The 25,969-nt window shown below is 39.1% G+C and overlaps 1 protein-coding gene across 3 annotated transcripts in view; it reads left to right on the top strand.

Annotated features, from left to right (window-relative positions):
• The window catches only part of pde2a (phosphodiesterase 2A), a 104,689-nt gene that overhangs the window by 17,517 nt on the left and 61,203 nt on the right, over positions 1-25,969 (top strand). For all 3 annotated transcript variants that reach the window (XM_085917150.1, XM_085917149.1, XM_085917151.1), the window contains one exon: positions 22,384-22,474. In XM_085917150.1, coding sequence (XP_085773276.1) covers positions 22,384-22,474 — 91 coding nt within the window. The remainder of the gene's footprint in view (positions 1-22,383; positions 22,475-25,969) is intronic.

Below are 25,969 nucleotides of genomic sequence, written 5' to 3'. Positions count from 1 at the left end.
CGTGACATGGAGGAAATATTGCAAGCCACTAGCAGCTTTACCTCCACTTGCACTGCAGCTCATTAAAACAAACAAAAAGCCAACTAACAAATAATCCAAGCAAATAATGGCAAATAGATATTTTGACTCGCAAGCATTTTCAGCAGTCTGAATTGTGGTATTCCTGCTGATGATGAAATCCAAATGAGTGTTGTTGTTTTTTTTGTGCTTGTGTATACAGACTCAATTTACAAAAGTATAACAACATGATTTGTATTTGGCAGCATTTGCTTTCCATTGTGTGCCATTATTTCTGATTTGTGTTTGTTGTTCTACAAATTGTGTTTATTTAAATTTTTATGCTTTCTACTGCGTGTTCAACACAAAAATAGAAACCACATGTCTCACACATCTTGTAAGAAAGAAGCTAGTGTTACCGATTGGCTTCAGAATATTCCAGATTTATTGCCGTAATGGGCCAAGAGGGAAGGTTCCGAACGAGTAGCCTACCGTTTATATAGTAATATGTGTGTGTGTGTCTGCAGGTGTCACCAGGAAATGAGGTTGACAGCTTCAAGGGGTCCAAGCGCCAGAATCTGCTGGCAGCTTTCTTATCTCGATACACTGTTGACACATGCACACACACACACACACACACACACACACACACACACACACACACACAACCCTCTGACACGTGAATGTAGTGGATTAGTATAGATTCTCATAGAAATCAAATAATCTGTTGCAACTTTATGTCTCAATGACTTTGGAAGATTTTGTCAGCAACTACTGATTAGCAGGTACTTTGTAAAAATGTTGTATGTTTAGATTTGGAGGAAATATTTGAAGTCAACATGGTATAATGTGATAAAAGCATGACATCTGTGTCAAATAATATTTGTGACAATGCCCCATCGCTCAATGTTGCTGTGCGTTGTCAAGGGTCAAGGTCATGTTTTTTTTAGTTTGGCAAACTGAGAGGGTCAAAGTGGATCTCACGTGTCTGGCCCACTGTTTAGAGAGTCTGCAAGTGGCCTTGAACAATTGATATTCTTTGAAGCAGCCGCTGATAAGAAGCGAGAGAGATTAAAATGACAGCCACTGTCAAGAGGACAATCATTTATTTCAATCAAACAGGCCCTAAAACCCTCCAGCAGTGTGATTGAAATCACGGGTGGAGATTGTAAACATGAATGATCTTGTATGGTTTGCTTCCACTCTACTTTCAAAATTTGCATTTTTTTTTTCCCACTCTACGTGTTGTTGAAAGTTCGGTTATTACTTTCACTTTATCTATTTTCTTTGGGGCACATACGTGCTGAGTGAAATTTTAATGTCATATTAGTTGTCTTTTTGCAATTTTTTGTTGCACGTACTCAACTAGAATATTTATATATGTCATATGTTTATATAAAGTGTGTGTGTGTGTATGTGTGCTTGGCATACACTGAGCTAAAGATAAGTGACAAGCTGTCACTGTGGCATTCAGAAGCGTTGTGATGCTTACAGTTCCAAAAATGTCAAAAGTGTTGAATCAGCCCATAAATAATATTGAAATGAAAAACAAAGGTAAAGTTTGAACATACATACGTTACTGTAATTAGTCTGCCAATCCACTCAATTAACAAAAAGGATGTTGTCTATCTCTCACCGGTTGTATTTCTCTATTAGTGATATCCGAATGACAAAAAAAAAAGCTTGTTTATCACCTTATTTGCCACTCGCTTTAATCGTCCATCTTCTTTGACATTTCATCATTCCAACCAGTGACCAATTTCCGTCCGTGAAATCCCAGCAGCCAGACACGAGGAAACTGACAGGCGTGACAGAAAGAGGTTGTTGTGATAGTTTGACAAATGAAGGGCAGGTGTTTCATCCAAAGAGTAGCTTGCAAAGATGGTCCGATACATAATGGGCAGGTGTTTCATCCAAAGAGAATGTTGCCTGGCAACTGATAGTGTCACAGGTAACCTGATTGATGACCATACGAAACTAGTCCTAATTAAAATGTTATCCATTTTGATCAGTAAACAAAGCAGTTACATTTCCACTTCACCCAGGTGCTTTTGAATTCTCTGTATTGTTTAAACCAAAACATTTCAGGTCACGGTAAAGAATAGGAAAGGACTTGACACAATGTGGGGTGATGTTGGGGGGGAGGAAGCCAATTGTAATGGGCTATGATTGCACAGATGTCAGAAAAATGAAAATCACAGTGCAGAAGAGAAACGTACTTCCCCTTATTAAAACCTGATGACTGCAACAAAACCTGACATCACGTAATACGGCGAAACAAAACTTGGAGGTGGTCTGGATTTAGAGGGGAAGCATGTGAATTTCCTTAGCATCTCATTATCCTTTAGAGTTTCATCACACTTGCCATATTTGATGCACTTTTTTTTTTTTTTTCCACGCTTTGTCACGCTTCCCATTGCAAGCTTAGAGTGTAAAGTAACCGCATGCAATCATGGCACATGTCGAAATGATGGTTTACAAATCCTGGTCTGACTCTTTGTGCCCATTGTGTGAAATGTTTGAGTCTAGCATGTCCCAGCAGCAGGAGTCTGCCATAGCCACAAATGTGCTCTGATTCTTTCATAGCTTTTGACAGAATGTAAAAAAAAAAAACATGTCAGACCTTGGTCAGAATGTGACAAAAGTGAAGGACGCCATCAAATCATCATTGAGAACATATTGGTAGACACTAACAGGGGACATCTCGTTAAACTTCTGGCTGAACAGTCATGCACATTTTAGCCTTCGGGACTCAGCAGCCTGTGACCATGAAAACACGGCAAGGCTGAATACAGAAAAAAAAAAAAAGCCTAAATCCACAGAGCAGTACATTTGGGTTCTGCCTGGAACATTAGTGTAAACATAGTATTTGGTTACTGCCTTCGTGACAGAGAATAAGCAGAAGAAATTGGATGGATGTTTTTGCGCTTCGTCAAATGCTGGTTTAATTCGATACCATTAACCCCCTTAGGAGCACCAATAAAGTGGTCGGTTATGGTTACTGTACCATAAGGAAATGTACTGAACATATGAGTCGAGTTTAATGGATATCAGTAATGGGCAAATTGAAGTACTGTTATAATGATGTGACGTACCCATGATTCTATCATTACCAAAATAGTGCAGTGATCTGAAGAAGGGATAATGAGGTGTAGACAAACCTGCAGAGGAAGCATTAAGCCGGCCATGTGAGTCGCACATATTTGAGTGAGAATGTCCCGGAGTTTCCTCTGGTGGCTTGAACAAAATGTAAACAGTTACGTACAATGCCATCCAATACGTGCAATTTCGGGTGGGTAGTTCATTTTCATCTGATTGTGTTTTTTTTGTATGTCAGCATGTCACTTCTTGTTTTTTTTATTTCATCTTTTGTCATCAATGACCCTTTGCGGTGACTTTTCACACTATTGCCCAGAAGCCTTGGGTTACACACACATGCACAAGCACACATGCATGCACAATTGCACACACATACACTCTCGCAGTAATTCCCCAGAGGCTCTTTTACTCTGTCTCTTCCTTTTCCATCCTCTGGTCGCTCGTATTTTTTTTTTTTTTCTCTCTTTGCTTTACTTTCAAGTTTCTCGTCAAGTCAAGCAAAAAAAAAAAAAAAGCCAGCAGGCTGTCTGGCAGTGTTTTCTATGTACTGTACATTTATTGAAGCATGGCTGCACCAATGTCCATATAGCCGTTTGTGAAGTTGGACTCTTTTCCATAAATGGAAGACATTAAAACATGTGTTTGATGTGCTTTCTATTTGTTGTGTTGTGCTTACAGCAGGTGTTACAACCGCTGATTCCTCGCGGTTGTGTTTCGCTTTGTTTTTTTTTGTTTTTTTTTCCACGCTCAGCTCACAGGTGTTTACCTCTCGGTGATGTCGGGTCTTTCTCGACATCAAAGTCGACACGGAGAGAGTTTTATTGAGAGCTCTCGAGGGAAATAGGCCAGTTTAAGTTTTTGATGGCGCCATTCTGCCTTCCTAAAGTTTTCTCTGAAGGGTGTCCTCGTGGAGGAACATATTGAACTCGTGTCTTAAGAGGTGGCACACTTGCTTTCATGGCATCTGTTCTCTGCAAGTAAACACCTTGTGAAGCTTGGCATTATACCACAGTGTGATCGTTCCCTACTCGCCATTTCTTTTTGTCTGCCTCCTTTATTGTTTTTCAGCAGGGGTTGAATCTCAAACTGTTAGTTTTTCCATGGCATGATTGCAGTGGGGCACCCCTTGTTTGTTTCTAAATAGGCTGTCTGAAATGTGATACTGCCACAAACAATTTAAAGAGGCCAGTCAGGACAAACATCTCGTCCTCAAACTAACTTTGTTCAACGGATGCTCTTGGGTGAAGAGTCTTTTTTTTTTTTTTCTCTTGAACAATTTTGGTCTGAACTGTTTCTGTATACTTCCATATGAGCACAAAAGAGGAAAGCAGAAGTCTGAAGAGAGCAGTGATTGAGTCCTGATCAGATCTACATTTATCAATCAAAACTAAACATTTGGCAAAATTATAATTTTTTCCCCATCTGTCTGTATTTCTTTGGCTTCAGGGTTCATATTGTAGCATTTATAGCATCTGCACTCTGTAGATGGACCCGTGGTGCTTGATGATCTCATCCACACTTTTGTGTTCCTTCCTGGGTTGATATTCACTTGAGTTGAATCAATAACAAACATGAAAGCTTCTTTCTCCCACCTCAGTGCCTCTGTGTCAGCTTACTACTTACAGTCGAGATAAAGCTTGGATAACTTTCTGTTCAGGGTGAATAATGTGGTGTCACTCAACCATTATAGCAACATCTCGAGTAACACCTTTTAAATCCTGAGGTATAAATTCCACCCAATGGCAGTGACAGCTGACGTAGTCTCGGTCACCCCTTCCATATTTTTAAACTGTGATCTGTTACTTTTAACAGCTTCTGTGTCTCAAAGGAGTGTAGGTGGCATCATGTGACTCCCATTTTACTTCAACATTTACAATTTCCGGTTAGTTAAAAAAAAAAAAATTGACCAATGAAGTTCTGTTTTAGTGATTATATTATGTAAAAAAAATAAATAAATAAAAATCCCTTTTGTTCACACATAACACCCAACCCTCATATGCTGCTTCCTGCTGGCATTCCCATTCTGATACATAATACATTACAACTGAGACCAAGTAGGCTTTCTCCCACCCTTTCTTTCTCCAGCGAGCTTCATCCCTGCATCCCGCTCCTCTCTGGTCTCATTTGCTTCCATCTGCCTCCTTACGCTCACACACTTTCTCTCTCCTCATGCTCTTGATTTACTATATTGTTGAGTCCCTGTAGTCATTTATTTATAGTTGAACGCTGAATGACCTTTCCCAAATTGGAACACTGGGTAGTGGACAACAGGGAACTGACTAAAAAGAGGAGTGACAGACACTACGCCTTTCACCAAACAATAAACCAGAAGAGACATTTGGAAAATGGATTCTTTTTTTTTGATTTCCAGTAGTGTTAAGTGGCTGAGGGGATTTGCCAGCCTCTATGTTATAAGCAATAAAAGCAATCATTAGTTGTTTTTTGACATGTTCTAGAAATAATCTATTCCAGTCAAGATGAATTAAATAAGATCTAACGTAAGGAACTGTAAAAAATAGTTAACTATTGTTACCATCTAGGGCTTTATATTTGTGCCCGGGTGGCAGGCTTCACCATTTGTTTGTATTTTTTTCCACTTGTAGCTTGGTGCAGTTAGAAACAGGCAGTTTGCGCCGTTGTGGGCATGAACACAGATTTGCAGTCAGTTTTAGTGGCTCCTCTCATAGTTCGTGACATGGTGGAGGCAGAAACTGATATTTGATTTTGTCACTTTTTTTTGTATTACTTTGTATTATCATTGGTGGTTCCAGTTTATTTTGTCCATTGATTTTTTTTTTTTTTCATTACTTTGTATTATTTGGTGGCACTCTGGTAGTGTTGTCTAAAGCTGTTGATTTCTTTCTGTAATAATACTTTCATACATGGATTTTATGAAGTCAAGCAAGAATTCTATTGATTTTTTTATGGAGATGATCCTGGGGGGGTGAAAGGGCATATTCAGATATGTTTTTCGGTGCTCTAATAGCGCTGCTAAACAACTTTGTGAGTATTACACAATCCAATCTTCTTTTTGAGCTGCTTGTTGATGAAGGGCAGCCAAACTCGATATTTCTTTTTAAGCTGACTGTTGATGATAAATTATTTTGATCATAAAAGTCACCACATGAACAATCCCATCATTATGTGATGTTTTTCGTGGTTTGTGTGCTAGTTTTTATTGTACTAATTATTTCATATTGCTGCACCGTGTGTTCTTAATAGTTTCTCCGTTGAATTGAGAGCAAATTGTGCAAATGCTCTGTTAAGTAGTTCATTTATGTCCCATTATAACTTACCCCATAACACTGTGTAACATGGTTTATTTATTCCAGTTTTAAAATAATATTTTTTTTAAATAAAAAAAAATGGACTGGGTACTCTTCCATTCATATTCTACTTTCCCTGGGTGAGAGGCATAATACACCCTGGACTAATTAAAATGAGCCTTACTTTATAAACAAACCCATGTGGAATAACACATTCTCATCTCCGCTGAGTCTTAAAATCTAAACAATGGAAACCCGTAAGCCAACCAGGAATCATCTTTCTTAATGGTGGCAATTATGGATATGATGTGGAAGTAAGTAGAGCGAGATGGCTATTTCACCATTCTCCCCGACAACCACCAGCTCGCCTAGTGAACTCCCAAATCGTTTCCTGACAGTTGTGTACACATTGTGTGCTAATGCTGAAGTCACTGGTAGCAGTGTCTTCCATCACACTCCCCAACAGGAAGGACGCACAGACCCATTAGACAACAGCAAAAGCTAATTGACCAGCAACCAGACACCAGTGCTGACATAAACACTGGTTTCCATGCTACATACACTGGTGCTGTTATTGTAACATGTGCAGCATTGGTGGGGTTGTTCAGCCTGGTTTGGAAGTTGTTTTACAGTCATGAAATATTTTCCCCGTCATCGCTTCTCTTCTCTTATTGGGACTGGTCATATAATAAGGTTTGTTCCTATTCAATGTGTGCTCATCTGCGCTCAACATTTTAATGCCATCTGGAGCTACTTTGTCAGTAGTTTATGATACTGTTGTGCTATAAGCAAACATCTCTAAAAACATACCATGAGATTATGGAAAATGTCATCTTATTTTCAGCAAGACCGCATTTAGTCAAGCATTTACACATTTTTTTTTGTGTCTACCATCGAAGGTATGATGATGACTATAGAACCTCGAATGGAACTTACGCTGCAATATAGTTACCATTGTGCTTGCTTTCCAGTATTATGCAATATTTCCATATAGTACAATGATGGTGACAACAGGATGTCGTCAGTAATAATAAATAAATAAATAAAAGGCACCTGCAAAAACAGCTGTGTCCCGTGTTAATGTAAAAAGAATTCGCTCGAGTGCACACTGTAATGCTCACTCTGTGTACTTTAATCACCTGTATGTTAATCACCACCTCGGGTGTTCTTCATGCGCCATCACATTTTATGCTGAGTTCACAAGATGCTTGTTTTGCTTTGCAGCAACTTCTTTTTTGCACTTACTGTATGTGACAATAAAGAAAGTGTCACGCATAACGTCAACCACCTTCAGCAGTCTACTTCCAGTTTTAGGAAGTTTTATTATACACAAGTAGCTTTTTATGCTTGGATGAATATTATATTGTAACTCAAAACATAGAGGTAATAAAGGTTTTATATTTTCTAGGACCGGTGACCTACATCGGATTGGGTTTGACCGACCAGAATGTAATTATTTGTCTTGGATAGATGCATTGCCATTTTATTTTTTTCCACTGAAGTTTGCCAGTGTCTCATTGAAGCAGGATTTTAAATATCCATCCTTTTATTCTGTATATTATTTATCCACAATAGGATCATGGGTGAGCTGGAGCCTATCTCAGCAGAATTCATGCAAGAAGTGACATACACCCTGAATTGGTCGCAAGCCAATTGCTGGTTTTCTAATATGTATAACTCAATACGGGTCATTCGTGTGGTGTGCAGTTATGTGGTCATGTTTGCTCATGACCTTCATTTCATGAATTATTACACTTTGAGCATGCACAATTAATTCTGTGTGAATAGGAATGAGTCTAAAAGAAAAGTCCCCTGCTGATTCAAATGACCACAGACACACAAACTAATCCCTATCATTTAAAGTGGGCCGTTTTCTTAATCAATTATGTAATCTATTGAAATTTCTTTGAGCGTAGTGACTTATCACTACAATATAGGTGGCGAATTGAATTGTAAATAGTTTGAAGTTCATTTTTTTGGACAGACTTTAGGATGCTGTCATGACTTATTTCTGATCATTACCCTTTCTAATGAGGTTCCCTTTCTTTTTGCCCCCACCCCCTCTTTACTCCATAATTCAATGACAGCTATTAATAATAAATGGCTCTGACTGTGTAAAATGCCAGTCCTTTGCTTATCAGCAAGCTGTCCCTCTCAGGAAACTAATGGAGACAAATGACTCCCAGCATACGACGTTTGAACACATTATTAACCTCTGTGTTGGCCTCTGTTTAAGTTAGGAAAGAGAATTTGTATTGGAAGTATTATTTGACGTTTATGTAGGCGTGGGCGTGCGGCTATTAGCATTTATTGACCTTCAGTCACGTCAACCGGGGTCAGATTTTCTTCAAATGCCATCGCATATCATAGTAATAGTCAGTTGATGCAAACATATGTGTGAAGAAACGCACACACCGGCTCACTGACAGAAATACTCAGGCTCACACACTGAATTTCGTTAGACGAAGCCAAGTGTCTAAAAACGACGGGTGCAATTGGCTGTGCTTATCTTAACTGGATATTTTATTACATGCAGTGCACCCGTGGCCAGAGTTTGTCTCTGGTCATTGTTAATGAAGACTTAAGTGCCAGCAATGAAGTGAAACTGGGCTCAATAATTCCAGACCAGTGCAAGTAAATCACTAAAGCTGCCAAATTCTCTCAGCTTCTTTACCGTGCCGTGGCAAATCATTCCGGCCCTATACTGTAAGGGATGGCAGATTATGTGTGCATGAGCCAAATATGGTGTGCTGACAGATTTATTTGTGCATTAGTAAGAGAGGTTGTTGTGTACTATGGGTCTTTTGGGTCTTATGTGTGAATCATATCCTGCTATTTCCACAATCCCGCATTTCATACTTCTTTTGTGTCTCGCTTCAATTACTTCTCTGTTTTTCTCTCTCTCTTTCTCTCTGTGTGTGGTGCTGGTCTTCTCGATCATTATTGGAGTCTGATACTTGCTTCATCATTTTCAATGTTTATTAAATTTGCTCCTGGCTTCTGCTTTCGCTTTTCAGTCTCTTTTAGTTAGCTTTTATGCGGACCTTTGTTCTATTTTCCTTGTATTTTCTCTCCTTCTCTATTTGGCCCTCCCTGACCTGCTTTTTCTTCAAAAAAGATTACATCATGGCTGCTAGCATTTTTTTTTATTTTGCTACTGAAACACAAGTCATTGGAGATTATTACATCATTTTTTGTTAGATCAGCAAAGTTATTTTGATGACCCACAGGATGCAGCCTTCATAATCATTTTGGTGTGCTTTCAGTGTAGAAATCATGTTTCTGTTGTTCATCCATAAAATTGAGTAATTGCAAACTCTTTTATTTTTGCAGTATGTCTGCAATATGTAAACATTGAAAAGTTGTGATAGATTGTGGAGGGAAGAAACTACCAAACTGGACCATACATTCTGAGAACCACCCACACCACTTTCATGATGGTTCAATGAGTGGACAGTATATTGCGTGATCACACGATTTGTATTTTCAGATTTGAATCTTGAGATCTTTCCGAGAAAAATTCAGGTTACGCATTCACTCAGGCTTAAATGTTATTGATGTCTTTGAACATTAGCGGATATTGTCTTGCCATCTATTTGTTAAGCAAGAATTGTCCATCCACATTGGCTCGCGTTCTTATCGGCAGAGTCCCACGTTCGCTGAACCAACAAACTAGCTGAAGCCTTATCGCTCCAAACGCCACCACGCTGTTTACTTGGACAAACAGATACAGACACACATTTTATTCTCTGGTACATCAATAATAATAACAATTCATTAGTAATGATACGCCACATGGCCGATAGGATACCGGTATTAAACCTCTTGCATATTCTAGGCATACAAATACACATTAAATTGTTTTCTCGCACAAGTGACATGATTTTACCTGACATTTTGTAGCTCTCGATGGATATTCACAGCATGAACTGCAGAATCAAATTGAAATCATGCATGGATTTTATTACAGAGTGGCTGCACAAAAGGACAATAACCAGACTGCTGTTTAGCATGATGCACCAGCAGCTGGTGGTATAAAGCCCGAGACCCAAACAGATGTGTTGTTAGCAACAATTGCTGCTGTGTCCCCAATGTATGACTGGGACTTAATAGCTCAAGTCATAAAAGCTTAACCATTATTCTCATAATAATGCTAAAATTTATTACAATGAAAGTTGTCAGGATAGATAGACACAGCAGCTTGTCCAGTACGGCTCTATTTTTTTTTTTTTGTAGAAGGCATTCAATTGGGATCTTTTTAAAATGACATCACTGTGATTTTTAATTATCACTCCCTTCTTTTACACTAAAATGATCTTACTTCCAAAAACATATCCACATAAGCTGGAAATCAAATTTTTAGTCTTGAGCTCTGCATGAACAAAAAGTGAAGATGCTACTAATGCAATGTGGTTGGAATTTGCTTCAAATAAGTACCTCTTTGAAAATTTGTGCGAAAGTTTTAGGGAGACAAAGATGAAACTTGACAATATAAGACACGCCAATGCATCTTTATTTTTAGAGCGTTTTTTTACCACAATAATGGACAACCTAAAGATTTGAGAAAGGAAGGTAATGTCATGATTGTCATAGCTTGGGCTTATTTAGTTTCTTTGAGACAGTATTCTTCATTGATGTTTGCCACTGTTTCCATTAATGTCAGGAGTTGTCAGCTTAGTAAATAAATGCTATGTACTTAAGAAAAAGACGTTAGTATGGTGATTGGGTGGGGGCGGGGGCAAGGAGAAGAGAGATCAGTAAAAAGTGGATAAGGAAATAGATAAACACAAGCTAAGGAAAGTGAGTTGGGAATCTGTTGTCAGCCTGTTTACACTCTCAAATAGAGCCCATTTGAGGTTCAGACTGAAATGTCCTTCCCCATGTCGTGTGTGTTTTCAGGAAAGTTACTAACCCTCCAAAACAAACTGCAAATAAACAATCGTCACCATTAGGTGAGCCTTTCCACAAAGTAAATCGTGTACAAAAACTCTTTCTGTCAAATCCACGTAGTTGTCCATAAAAATGGAGGCTAGGGAAAATTGAAAGAAGATCCCCTCCCCCCCCCTTCCACCAGTCCACGAGCAACGATTCTAACTAAGCACTATTATTGTGATCCTTGCAATGTTGTGAAAGACAATCCTTTAAAGCCCTCTTCTTTTGCCATCTGTAAGATTAAGCGCACATTAGGGAGCAAATTTAGCTGTGGCTTTGTGTATTTTAGCAACATTTATGGGCAATTGTGAATAGATTGGAAGTCATACTTTAAAGGTGCGACAGAATGTTGAATACTTTCCATTCGTGCAATGCCAATTTGTGGCATTATATGAATTTGGTTTCAAATGGGTGACCAGAAGAGGGAGCTGTGGTGTTTAAGTAGCCTCTGACATTGATGACAGTGATTGCTTAATTAGGGATGAATCAAAAATGAAGAAAAATCACCTATAGTATTGTTATATGTGATTTTAAGACAGGTACAGTTAGTTCAATTTTGAATTACTTGCCAGCATATTGGTGCAGAACATGTTTTATGCCTCCATGCTTTTCAGATGACCTTTTCCAGCAAGCTTTGATAAAGATAAGAGTATGTAAAGGACACCTTTTTTTTTTTTTTTAACGCAATGACAAATTGAAATTTAAAAGGAAGGCATTTCTATCGACTGAGTGAATTGTTTAGTCCACTATATCAAGATATTTACACGGGATAGTAATTAAGGATTTGTGAATAAACAGGTAATTGTTAACATAACAATGGCCTGCAAAAATATGTAAATGGAAGTTAAATGATGGTACATTTCTATCTGCAGGGGGTCCTGATTTGCCCAAAATAGTTTCCGCACCGTTACTATGCCCCATCACCTTCAGCCTGAGTGAAACAGTAATTATTATAGAGCCATGCTTTCAAGTTATTTACACCTAGTTCTGACCTGGCCATCCGAATATCACAGCTGAAATGGCGACTCATCAGACCAGGTAACATTTTTTGGTCTTGGCTCCAATTTTGCAGAAACTCCAACCCTCCATTTCCTGCTTTTAGGATCACAGAGGGTGGAACTCTTCCACTGAACACGATCAACTCGTCATGTTCAATTAAATCATCTTGTTTGCCATTTTGATGCTCATTTTAAACACATGAATACCGTACTTGCATTTTCAGAGTGTTGATGAGTATTTAATGTCCTCCTATCTTTTAATTCCGATTTTTACTCTATGCATCAAGCACAGAAAGATAAACACGAGACATCAAAACTTATAAAAATGCCAAAAGAAGGAGTGAAAAGGAAAAGCGAAGCAAAAGGAAATCCAAATGGATTATGGACTGAGAGTTTCTGGGGGAGAGAGGGCATCTTGATGAAAGGAGAAGGAAATTGTTATGGTCACGTTGCCATGGCAGCAGTTGGTTTCAAATACTGGATTCCTCATTAGTTGATCTCAGACAGATAAGAAAAAAAAAAAGTGTGCACAATGTGTTGAGCAAAAGCTGAACTTTTATGCCACGAATGATGATGCATGGTCGGAAATATTTGGATCATTGCCTCCATTGTATTTGTGTGTGTGTGTGTGTTTACTAGTGTCATTATCCTGCCACTCTAAATATATGTCTATAGGGATGATAATGACATCACCTTGCCCGTGTTCCAATCATTGGTGCGAATACCTCTACGCATTGCTTATCTGTTGGAGGAAGCAGGTGTTGATCCCGAGGCAGGGGAATCTAATATAGGAGGTCACAAGAGTCCCTCACAAATCATTTTGCCACTGTCACAACACATACTTGAGAAACATTGCCAGTAGATGGAAACCGTGTTTACAATGAAAAATGGATGGCGCACAGGTTACAGCTGTAGGGCTCAAAATGAAAGTGATATAAGGGGATGATTTCACCAGCACTTCTGAGCTGGATGCCACATACACACACGCACACACACAAACACACACACACACACACACACACACACACACACACACACACTGCATTCTCGCACTGCTTCATCCACTTTGTCACACTTTGTCATTAGTTGACGCTGAAGGCAATACGAAGGAAGGGCCAGGCTGCAGTAATCACAAGATAAAAACTTTCAATCGTAGGGACTTTTTTTCTTTAATCTGTCTGCTCCAGAGGATTTGCTATGTACTCTCACAATACAATCTGTACACTGGCTAGTAATAGACTATTATCCAGTGAAGTCCACTGAAGAAAACAACAACCTATACAGTATACTATATGAAATAAGTCAATGTCAATCTATAAATCATCAGATATTTGAGTTATTTTTTTTCCCCCGATTATTTCTTAGCTCTATGATTGACTACCGACTAGTCCGGGGTGAAGCTAGCCTTTTTTCTCCAAGTTAACGTGGATAGGGCCCAGACCACCCGCAACTTTAGTGAGGGTCAACTCTATAGCAAAATGGACTGATGCTGTTTTCGAAATGGTTTGCTCAGGGAAGGAAGAAAGTTGCCTAAGGCAAGAGTTTAAAATAAATAACCTACTAAATAAAAAGGAACATTGTGCTCTTCAGTCTGGCAACAGGCAGGATTTGCCCAACAGTTTGCCAGAAAAATAGGAAAAATAATATTTCAAATCATACGGTACAGCGAATTAGGTTTAACTAGTTTTTTGACATGAGGGAAGCTTTCAGTTCTTTAGATTTTGAATTATATCTGGGTCAAACGTTTGGCATAAGGAAGCCTTTATTAAACATAGTGCTTGTACAAATCTACTTTATATATATAAATATAAATGATAAAATAGTAATGAACAGATGGAGAGGAGATAAAAAATATTCTCAATTATTTATAACTGCTTCCACTTTGAAAGCTGTCCTTCTGTTGTATCGTTCAAAAATAATACTGTTAAATATAAAAGCAAAAATGCAAAGCTAATACAAAACTCCATTGATCCATAACCTCATGTTTATTGCTCAATATAGGGAAATGCATGCAAATGCTTCTTCCAGTTAGTTAAGACTTAAAACTAAACACGTCTGCAACTTATACAGACATTAAGATTCACCTAAGAGCAAATACCACCAGACTGAAAATAGAAATAATTCTCTAAATCTGGCCTAGTTATTGCCAGCCTCTCAGTAGATTAAACGACCCTCTTGTTTGTCTTTCCCCTGTTTTCTTTTTTTGTGTGTGTGTTATATTTGGCATGTTTTTTTGTGGGGGTGCAGATGGAATTTCCCTGTGTGGGATGAATAAAGGAATATCTTATGTTTTTGTTTCATGCCCTTTTTAGGCAGGCGCCTCTTTTTGATATGGAAACAGTGTGCTCTTTAGTATTCCGATAGTGAGCTGTCCATCCATCCAGCCATCCATCAATGTTTTGCAACCCTTATTTAGTGGGTAAAATAGAAAGTGGCGGCCTTGTATGACTTTAAAGTTTGTGTTTTGGAGGTGGCGTCATATCGTGATTGATGTGGTGCATTCAAATGATCGGTGCAGAAGTTGGCCTTCTGTTTTTTGCTCGGTGAACGTTGTAAACAACGACAACGTCAGTAAAAATTCCAAAGCAGTTCCCCCTTTTTTTTGTGTTTCAAGGTGCATAGAGAGTGGCAAACAAGTGTTTTGTTTTGTCACTGTTGCAAATGTGTGAATGATGAAGCCAAAGACGCAAACATAAAGCTAAAACCAGTTGCCATTTGAAGTACTCAGACTCTGAACCAGACTGAAACCAGTTTTGGGCTTTGAAAAGACTTTAAATAAACAAATCATGTATGAATATATACTGTTATCAATGTCATCTCTGTATTAAGTGTAGTTTTATTACATCTACACTAGGAGGCACTCTGACAGCAGTACGGATTTATGATTATTATTTTTATCAAACATTCTGCATCACGTACACACAGATAATTGAAATGACCAGAGATGTTGAAAGGACAGAAAGAAAAGATACGGGGGAAATAATTGGAGGAAGGAAAGCAGGAAGGAGAAGTGTGAAAACAGGATAGAAGAAATCAGAGATGACCGAGGTTAAACATGTTTGACTCTCGTGTCTTCATGTTTTTCTGGACATGGGTGTGCACGGGGGGGGGGACGTGTATGTGTGCACGTTTGACATACTTGTCATGACGTGAAGTGTGTTGTCTCACCCATAATTGCCATTGTGTGTCTTTGTGGCGACCTGTTGACTTGAGCCTGCGACACGGAAGGACTTTCTGCCAATGTGCCGTCTTTTCACTAATGAGCCGGCCATGTACCTCATGTCAGCGTGCACGTTTTTCTCTGCTCCCTCCCTCCCGCTGCTTTTGAGTGAAGCCAGGCCACACATTTATGCTGGGCAACCATTATATCCCATGTTGTGTCTCTCATCACTTCAAGTACTCATATTATATGCTAATGTAATCAGCTGGCATAATTCTGTGATATATATCTTTTTTGTTCTTCTCCGATCTATTCCAATTAACCTGTTGATACTTCAGCAGACCTTTTGGATTATTAGGTCGACATCATTTCGGGACATGATGAAATACAAATCCTCAAACCCCATCTTCATTACTTTTGTCTCTGGTTCTTCCGCCAGTCCCAAACTTTCAAATAGTTTTATTCATATCCTAAAGATTGATAATCAATGTGACTGGGGCTGTCACTAGCAAATATTTTTAGAATCGAATATTCTAACAATTATCCATCGATTAATGGGATACAATTTTGTTTTACATAAAAGTAGATTTCAAAACTATTTTCCCTATTTATGGTGTGTTAACTAACTGTTATTTGGTATCACTTAGTGATTGAAAACCAAATAAAAAAGAATGAAATATCACAAGAGGGATTGATGTTTTACTCACCAACCTTTTTGAAACAAATTCAGTTACTGATGAGGTCAATGTTTTCCAAAGTAAAAGCAGATTTTTGCAAGTTTTAATTCAACAGTAAAGACAATAAATCTGTCTTCATGAATGACGACAAAAATTACTAAAAAAAATTGTTGTCGAGGTTTAGAGGATTTGTAATTGTAAGTTAAAATGTTGCGAAACGATTATTAAAATAGTTGTCGATTAAGTTTGAAAATCGATTAGTTTTCTATGAATGGATTAGTTTTGACATGTCAAAATATGACCATTGTAAGTTTTTATGTGCCAACAAAACACCGAACTGTATAGAAAAAAATCTATTTAATAACAAATCTCTATCTTGGTGTGGACATTGTCAAAAGTTCGAAGTTTTAATCTGTTTTGTCACTGAAGAATGTTGTTATGAGTTAAAGTCATATTTCCCATCTGAAAATGCATTTTTTTTTCTGTTTTTAATCTATTCATTCTGTCAGTTCACTTCAGATTCTTCATTCGTGCAGTACAAAATGTCAAGGTTGCGATTTGAGTGGATAAAGCTGTTTATGAGTGTGCGAATGTGTGTGTGTGTGTCTGTGTGCGTGTACGTGTGTGTGTGTGTGCGCACCCACCAGGGTAAGTGCAATGGATTCACTGCTTCATTAGGAAACGGAAATTGTATGAAATAAATTGTTCCATGATATTTGAAACTCGGGAACATGTGGTACCATGACAACCAATCTTAGCCATTCCTGTTTTCTTTCATGCACTCTCACACACATCATCACACACGCACTTGTGGTGTCATTAAAAATAGTTGCAGCACCCATTCAAACCACTCCAGTCATACATTCTGCTCAGTCCAAATTGGTAGAAGGGAAAATAACATTACTGTGCTTCTTCTGTAAAATGTATTTGCTTTATACAAAGGTATTTTTTAATGTTATGCATCAAATACAAAGTCACTTCTTTGACAGCAAATTATCATTGGTTGAATTATCTTTTATGTGAAAATGAAACAAAAAAGTGACCGAAGACTCTGAACCATGTCAGATGTGGATGTTAAAATTAGGCTTCACATGATTGGAATTTTTGAGCCGATCATGATCCAAAAAAAAGATAACATCACCTAGCTCATAGGGGTCAAACCCAAGGCCCGGGGGCCAGATACGGCCCGCCATATCATTTTATGTGGCCCGCGTAGACAAATTGTGCATCGATTTTGTGTGTCAATATTAAATAAAAAAATCTCGTTCACGTAAAAAAAAATAGAGATATTACTATCAATATTTTTTTTTAAATATTTTAACAGTTTTTACTACTCTCTGATTTCAAAACTAGTTATTCATCACTTTGTTGTGTAGCCTATTGTGTATATATACTATCAGGCGTCATTCAATGGCCCTCCGAAGGAACCTATGACTACAATGTAGCCCGTGACAAAAATGAGTCTGACAGCCCTGATAGGTCCTATCTGATCAGAAGATGGACCAATCCGTCCAATCTATTTAAACAACGTATCCTCATTTTGAATTAAAGTCGGATGATAATCATGGTTTTGACTGTTTGTGAAAATAACCTCCCACGACCCACACCCCAACGTAATGTATAATTATTTCGCCCGCACCCGACAAACTGAGTGTTGTGACAATCTGTTGCCCACCATTGTAGTAACAAGGTAGTTTTCCGAAAACAAGTCAGAAAAATAACAAAATGGAAGTTTTGTTTTGTGTTTGCTGCAGTTCCTCTGTGTGTTTCTGCCCTGCATGACTCTTTTCCAGCGATGATGTTTCACTTAATGTCAAAGGCGGTTTTGTTGCCGCAGTGATTTCTTTTTCACCCACGCTATTTTTGCTCGCTTGCTGGTGCTCTTCGCTTGCCAAGTGGCTTTCTTTGCCTTGGTCTTGCAATCTTTAACGTCTTTACCTTTACTTCTTTGGAAGTATTCACAGAGCTCCTTCCACTCCATGTTTGTGCATACCTCCATTTGGCGCCTCCTATTGCGTAAGCCGTGACATCTATTAGCTTTTTAGCCAAGGCTATCATTTCCCGAGGGTTCGCCGAGTGGCAGGGTCCGGCCCCCCACGTACAACCTTCAACAGCTCATTATCAGCCTTGTCATCATTCTCTCCTGTCTCGATCCTCGCCAAGCAACCTTTATTTCACTCCCTGTCTTTTTATTTTTATTGCTAATTCCTTTCACTGCCTACTTTTGACATGAGCAGCAATGAGCAAATACCTGGAGGAAGTACGCGTTTGTGTATGTGGTTAATAGCATGGTGGTATTTCAGCTTCCTCCCGGTGGGGTCACAGAGTGAAAATGTAAATGTAAAATGATTGTCTGTCGTTAAATGTAAGCCTTATGATTGGCTGGTGAGTCTAAGGTTTACCGCACTGTTGGAAAGGTCTATTAGATACGTATATGTAATATTGGAAAGGTTGGAAATAGTCTTGTCTCGGGTTACTGTCATTGTCAGGTATGTGGATTTCAAATTTGGCATATGTAATCTTTTCTGTTCTGTTCGCTCTACCAGCGCTATAATTGAGCTCCGCTCCACCATTGTTGTTTTGGCAATTACCTATTCTGAATTTTAATGGACATGTCCATTTCCCCAAAGACTATCATTTTACCCGGTAATAAAACGCAAAAACATATGGATGAACCTTCAAAACAAAACCTTTTTCTATCCATTTTCAGTCAAAATTGATGCGTTGAGTGCAACTATGGTAACTGGCACACGCTTCAAATGGCAAACAGGTATTTTCTGGATATTTGACCACTTTGCCTGTGATTGACAGCCTTTTGAGTCAAACCTGACCCGAACTAGGTTGACTTCACGGTCATTCGTGTCCCAAAGGTATGATCATATTGCATACCCAGCTGAACATGTGTCCATTTTGCTGCGAAAAACCTGTATAATCACTTGTCTTGTTATACTATATTCTGCAATGTCTTAATTATCCCCCTTGGCCTGATTTTTTATTTTTTTTTTAACCTGCTCAACCAAGATACTTCTAAGAAAAACGTTACAAAGGTCATGTTTGACTACTGACATTGTTATGCCACTGCATACACTCAAGATACAGTTCATGAACATTTGGATCATTGTAGAACAAAATACATGTGGTCTAGTTTGTATTCTTAAAGGTTGAACTCACATCGTTAAGGTTTCAAAGATTCCCTCGGTATATCGCAGTTCACCTTTTAAGGCTTTTTTTCTTTTTACGGCGTAGGAATGGTAAACGATAAATGGCGTGCGCTTACTTCGTACTTTTATCCACACCATATGGTGCTCAAAGCGCTTTACAAAGGCCTACGCATAGCTGGGCTTTTAAAAAAAATGAATATTTCAATTTCAAAAAAAACAATCCGTCCACACTCCCTTGTTTGTTAAAAAAAAAAAAAATCCACCCAGTGTGTTTTTCAACGCATTAACATGACAAGAGGAAAATTCTCACATCCGCAATGTGTTCTACATTGGATCTGTACAATATCACTTTTATCGAGTCACAAAAACTTGCCCCTGACATTCTTGTCAGATCACACCCTGCTGACAGAAAGTGCCACTTGCCAGAATATATCCGCACAAACATGGTTAGCGTTTCACTTTGAACTTTTATTACCGGTTGGTAATGTCGCCACTCTCCTGAGCACTATTCTGGTTTTCCTCTGCTGTGAGATCGGCTCCGAGTTGGCAACCTCTGTGTATTTTTCAAATGACCACATCACATGCGTACGTCTTTGTACAGGGCGTGTCTTTGTTGCTTTCCTGTTTTTTTACTCCTTGTCTTGTTCAAGGAAATACATGACGTGCAACAATAAGGTAAAGTCATTTACACTCTGCGGCGGATTTTATAAACGGTGGTGCTTGACTTTCTTTTTTTAACTCGCGGCAATCATATACATAAGTGCAACATTTTGTCCTCGCAAAGCTCCTTATTCTAGATCTGATTGTCCCGCTGCACTCTTGCCTATCTACTTGTGCTTTGTACCTTATTCAGCTCCTTAGGCAGTTGCAGCTTCTTCTCAGATGCACTTCTGCCATAGCCATCTGAAATGGGCTCCACTCTCCAATTTCAGAAGATGCTCTCTTAAGATTTGTTTTTCTATCAAGCAGGGATGAACTACAGTCACGGAGAATGTAATAAACCATGGAGGATTGGTTTTCAACAGTATCGAAGAGGCCCAATTGGTTTTAAATTCAATTTTGAACGTACCAGTGTTACTGTCAATCTGAAATATGCCAATGAGATGATGAATTTCAACTCAAGCATATATGCACAGTATCTGTTTGAGAAAGATGGTAGAAATTCTGAGGTGGATCACGGTTGACATTTTTTAAAATTTGTATTTAGAAACAGTTTTCCTGTGGGAAATCCTCCATTGTAAAATGTACATGCATAATAATTTGGAGCATGGTTTGCCATTTCAATGAAATATTGTATTTTTTTTTTTACAAGGACTATTAAAAAAAAAAAAACGGATTATCTGGATGAGATGTCAAATTGTGTGACAGAGTGCATCATGCTGCCGTTAATATAGCTCCACCATTATGTAGATTAGCCCTTTTCCCCTGAGTGCACCTTCACCATTTAGAGCTTTCAATCGCAGAAATGTTTTATGGGAAAACACACACACACACAGGTTTATACATGTGCACTTTCAATCATTGTTTTGTGTGTGTTACTCGTGACAAACACACATTTGTGATGACATGTTGATTTAGTTCAACTAATCACATGCACAGTTATGCATGCACGGCCCACCCCCTGACACACATACACACAAACACACACACACACCAAGGTTATTCACTGTTTTTTAGGTCTATGCTAATTAAGCTCTACAGCACTGTGGTTTGGGGTGAGTGAGTGAGTGAGTGAGTGAGTGAGTGAGTGAGTGAGTGAGTGAGTGAGTGAGTGAGTGAGTGAGTGAGTGAGTGAGTGAGTGAATTTTTGAGCAGCGACACCAGCTGCTTGTTTTAATGAAAGCCTTGTGATCAATGGTCTCTTCAGATGAAGTATTTAATTCCTGAAGGAGGCTGTTTTAAGATCTACAGCAGATGAAGATGGACACCCAGTCCATCTATATACAGGCGTCTTCTTGCTTTGGAGGTGTATGTGTGCACGCTCTATCATTTGATACGATGAACTAAGAGCGACACCGTTTAGCTTTGTGTATGCTGCTTGGAGCCAACACATGCTGGTGTTCTGGAATAACATTTCATAAGAAGCAGTCACAGAAAAGACTCTTACCTTAACATGAGCGTGCAACAGCATGATCTGCAATCATTGTAATTGGTGCACTTGTAGGAATTATACAGACAATCTGGAAGTAGTCATTTCTCTGAATACTGTAGCAATGCTGAGAAATTTGCCCCCGGAGGGCGGGGTGGGGGGGATTTGTAGTCTAGTGGTTTGCATATGCAGGCTCATTTTCTGGCCGATGCCCCATTCGCAGTTGCCCTGCAATACTGGGAGTGTCTCTCAGTTTATGTAAACTGGAAATGGCTCCTGATCCCCTCGCAAGCTTGAACAAAATAGCAAATCTAAATAAATGTTCTTGCCTGGATTCTGGGGTATTGAGTAATGGTGGTTCTATTGATGGCAATTATTAACCCATGATTTGAAAATTCTCAGTAAGGCTTTTCCCAGATGTGTGGGTTCTTCCCTTGCATGAAATTGTCGCCGGTGCATATGTGTTGATGGCTATCCAGCTGGAACAATAACAAGAAAGTGAAACACGGGCAAGGTTGATGGAGGCAGTAAGACCCTGAGGATGAGCAGAGCGATGGGGGTGGGAGGAGGAGGAGGAGGAGGAGGCAAGAGGAGGAGGAGAGAGCGCACGTTCACTCTGAGCTCTGCGAGCCGCCGCTCGTGGTGTCAGTGCACTAGTGTGTGTCCCAGCCTGCTGCTGCGAGTGCGAGCATCACCGCGTCGCCGCGTGCGCCAATGCGTGTGTGACCCCGGCGCTCTCTCTGCGTACGACAGGTGGAGATGACATGACCGCGTTGGAGAGGAAGAAGGGGAAGGACCTGTAAGGGCTCACCACACATCGTTTACCTTGAATTCCCCTACACACGTGTTTAAATTCCAGCATTCCTCAGCTCAGAACTTATCAGATTACTTTGTGTGTTTGAGTTGTTTTAACAGCAGTTTATCGGCGTGCACAGCTGCCCCCCCCCCAAAAATATATATATATATATGCATGTGTCCTGACTTTTCTCTTTTGATACCTGCAGACGAGGTCAGCAAGTGTTACTGCGTCCGGAGGAGAGTTCTGCTCCTAGCCTGACAAGCAGACAGTCCACCACGTTTTCTGAACAGGTCCAGGTAAGAGCGCAGTCTTCCTCGCTTAATTGTCTCGTAGCCACGTAACTGCCAGGTCTCAAAACAGGAACTCAAACAGGATGCCCGATGCTCTGCACTTTTTTCTCTCTTGCCTTTATTTATTTTCTTCGCCCTTATCGAGTCTGTCACAATCACAGGTAGATTAGGAAACACAGTTTTGGGAAATCTGTTACAGTATCACATATAAACACACACATGCAGGCTGTTCATTTGTGGAGCACCAAACTTTTTTTCTCCGTAGAAGGTAAGTTGGAGCTTGTGTGGCTGCAGCCTTTTTGTTCCCTTGATTCTTATCACTTGCAGAGTGTTGTGTGTTTGTGTGTGTGTTTGTGAAAGAGACAGTGTGTGTTTTGCATGTGTGCGCATGTTGGGACTTGTAGAGTAGGGTGCAGCTAAGAATCATTAAAGACAAAATGCTCATAAATATGAGCTGGAGGAAATTAAAACCAATGTTTGTTTGAGTGCTGGGTGAATGGTTACGCGATCATGTCAATATGTTTGTGTGTGTGCGTGTGTGGTTGTGTATGTATGTGTGTGCGTGCATGCGAGCCTTTGTGTTGATTCGATCTGTCTATTCAAACCTCCGGAGGGAATACAAGCAATATTTTTTTTTTCTGTTACTCCTTTCGTGCGTTTAGTCGATATATGTCATACAATTGAGGCATTCAATTTAAAATGACCTCTCTTTTTGTTCTACCCCCCCCCCCCCCCCATCCTACCCCTTTCCCCAACACACACACTGGCACACATTTTAGCACAATAATTGCGTTTTCTAGCCACGCTCGCAACAAGTGTGTTGGCATCTGTAATTCAAATTAAAAGAGGCTTTAATGAAAATAGATTGGTTTGCCCGTGTGATCGTTCTCCGTTCAGACTGAATGACTTGTATGGATACACACTCAATGAGACGCATGTAAATGAAACATGCTTTATTTACACACGAGAGATACAATGTGATCGTTACGGTGCTTAACTTTATGGCTGTCCAGTGTATTTCAACACATTTACTCCCCCCCAGTTGCTGCTTGTCTGTAAAGTTAGCTTGGCTTTGTATTTATTTAATTGACTTAACCTTTATACGTGTAGCCCTGTGTGTGTGTGTGTGTGTGTGTGTGTGTGTGTGTGTGTGTGTGTGTGTGTGTGTGTGTGTGTGTGTGTGTCTGTGTCTGTGTGTCTGTGTGTGTGTGTGGTATATTTGTAGTGTTGCTGTATGCGGTTACTGTGCTGGCGTGAGTCAAGCTTCCGTATGCGTATATCCACAGCCAAGCGATGACGCTTAAAACCTTGTTTAACAGCATTCCGCTTTTGGTTCATTGCTAAGGTGTCACCATGACGTGAAATGCTTGGAAGCGGCTGCCCGCTGACTCACGTTCAGCGCCACCTGTTGGTGTTGCCCCGAAGAATTACACATGTTCAGATCTCGGAGATGTGTAATTACTGGTCATGCCAGTTTAAATCTATTTGAAAATAATAAAGATGTGCATGACCCGGGGATTAGAAGTGCATTGGCCCATGTTAAGATTTTGGCAGGAGGGTCTTTGTGCATACTGTATGTACTGTACATGTGTACACATTTTTGCATGAGTACTTGAAGCAATGAGGCAGCAAAAGCGGCAGGTTAATCTCTTCTCAGCCCTCAACTGAACAGATGTGGGGATTAATTTGTCAAGGAATCGTGTGGTGCTAACATCCTGGTGTGTAAGCTGGAAGCTGGAATTCAGTAAGATAAAAGTTTGCATTGGATATCGCTTAGAGCTGGAAATATGGATGTAGTGGAACCGCCATCTATGGATTCCTAGGGGGCAGAGGTCATCCATCGAAGCTGTTTGTCAGTTAAATTGAAATATTTTCTTTGTGGCCCGAAAATGTGGCTTCGTTCACGCGAGGTTTGACTGCGTTTGTCTTTGACAGTATGAAACATAGTCGATATAATGAATTGCTGATTTGAGTTGAGTTAAAAAATGTGAAACTGGTGAAATGAAATTCTGATGACGCAAGTGTACAAGCGAATGAACTAATGATTTCAGTGTCACTTGTCGCACCATAATTATCAAGAGAGTGTGAAGAATGCGGAATGCGGCCAAACAAATTCATTTCAAATGTGCTTTCATGAGGATGTGTTTCATGCATACAAATGAAATTGCAACATTCCATGATGTTTTTTATTATCTACAGTATATACATAGTGGTGCCCTTTCTTTGTGCAAATGTTTGCCAGTGAATATGCTTATTAATCTACAAGAAATATGCTGACCTTTTTCGCCCATTTACTTGCCGATGGGCTTCCTTGAACTAAATCTAATTCGTTGCATGCATAATTTTAGCAAGGTTTTGTCAACGGATAGAATTCCAAAAATTTGTCAGTTTGGTATCGGTTCCGGTATCAGTACTTTCAGTTTTATGATCAGGAACTAGAAATTAGAAGCCAACAGCCCTAATGTGGCTGTTTTTATGATTAGGATCCAGAAATAAGAAGAATAGAAAATCGCCATTCGTTTAATGCAATTTTGCAGAAAATCACAATATTGGGATAAAGGTATTTTTTTTAAAATGATATAATTTGTTTTGGGAGAAAATTTAGAGATCAAAAGTACTAGCATTGATTTTGGTGGTCACTGAAAAACGTAATAGTCTGATAACAATCTGTCAAAAAAAGTGCTATCAAACATCCCTACTAAATTTTTATTTTACTTTATGCATGGTAAGGAAACTGAAGAATGAAAACGTCAGATGAAAACTTTATCTAAGTGCAAAGGTCCGTAGTTATTTTGAAAAGTTACTGTGGCACACATTAAATACATTAATTATTAATTAATTAAAATCTTCGCAGTTTGCCATTTTTCTTCACTGTTTGTGTGCAAGGTTGTTCAGTGTCATCTGCTTTTGCATTTTGATATTCACTGGGTGAACAGGAAGCGCTTCATTGTCTTCATCAAGAAAAAAAAACAGGACGCAGCTCAAATATTGATGCAGTCTCTTGCAAATGATTCCATATTTCCTCCTACCCAATTAGTTCTCAACTGACTCTGAGACTAATCTCGTTAATTTCACATACAATCTGTCGATTTAAAGAAAACAAATCGTATTATATCCGTCACTGATGATGATGATGATTATGCTGGTGATGATGGTGTTGACTAAATTATATGACAGAGGTAACCTTTTTTTTTTTTTTTTTTTTTGCATTCACATTAGCCACATACAAGACCTCTAATTGAAGCCTGATGGCCTGCTGGGTTGTTCATAAAAAGCATAACACAGCATTATGTCTATCATGTTTGTGAAGCACTTTCATTTCTGCTTTTGATTTGAAAAAGCACACGGGGGCAATTTCCATTCAATCGTGTGTGACAAAACATAGTCATGTATTTTTCTGCATTGGTATAACTTGTCTGTATATATGCAACAACTCCAGCAATCAGGAAAAAAATTCAAAAAAAAAAAATATATATATAATAATGTAAAAAAATTAGAATA

This window comes from Syngnathus leptorhynchus, chromosome 7, assembly GCF_054491065.1.
Source record: "Syngnathus leptorhynchus isolate UIUO chromosome 7, UIUO_Slep, whole genome shotgun sequence".
NCBI classification, from domain to species: Eukaryota; Metazoa; Chordata; class Actinopteri; order Syngnathiformes; family Syngnathidae; genus Syngnathus; species Syngnathus leptorhynchus.
Note: the sequence above shows the minus strand (reverse complement) of the source record. Positions and strands in the feature narration are given on the sequence as shown.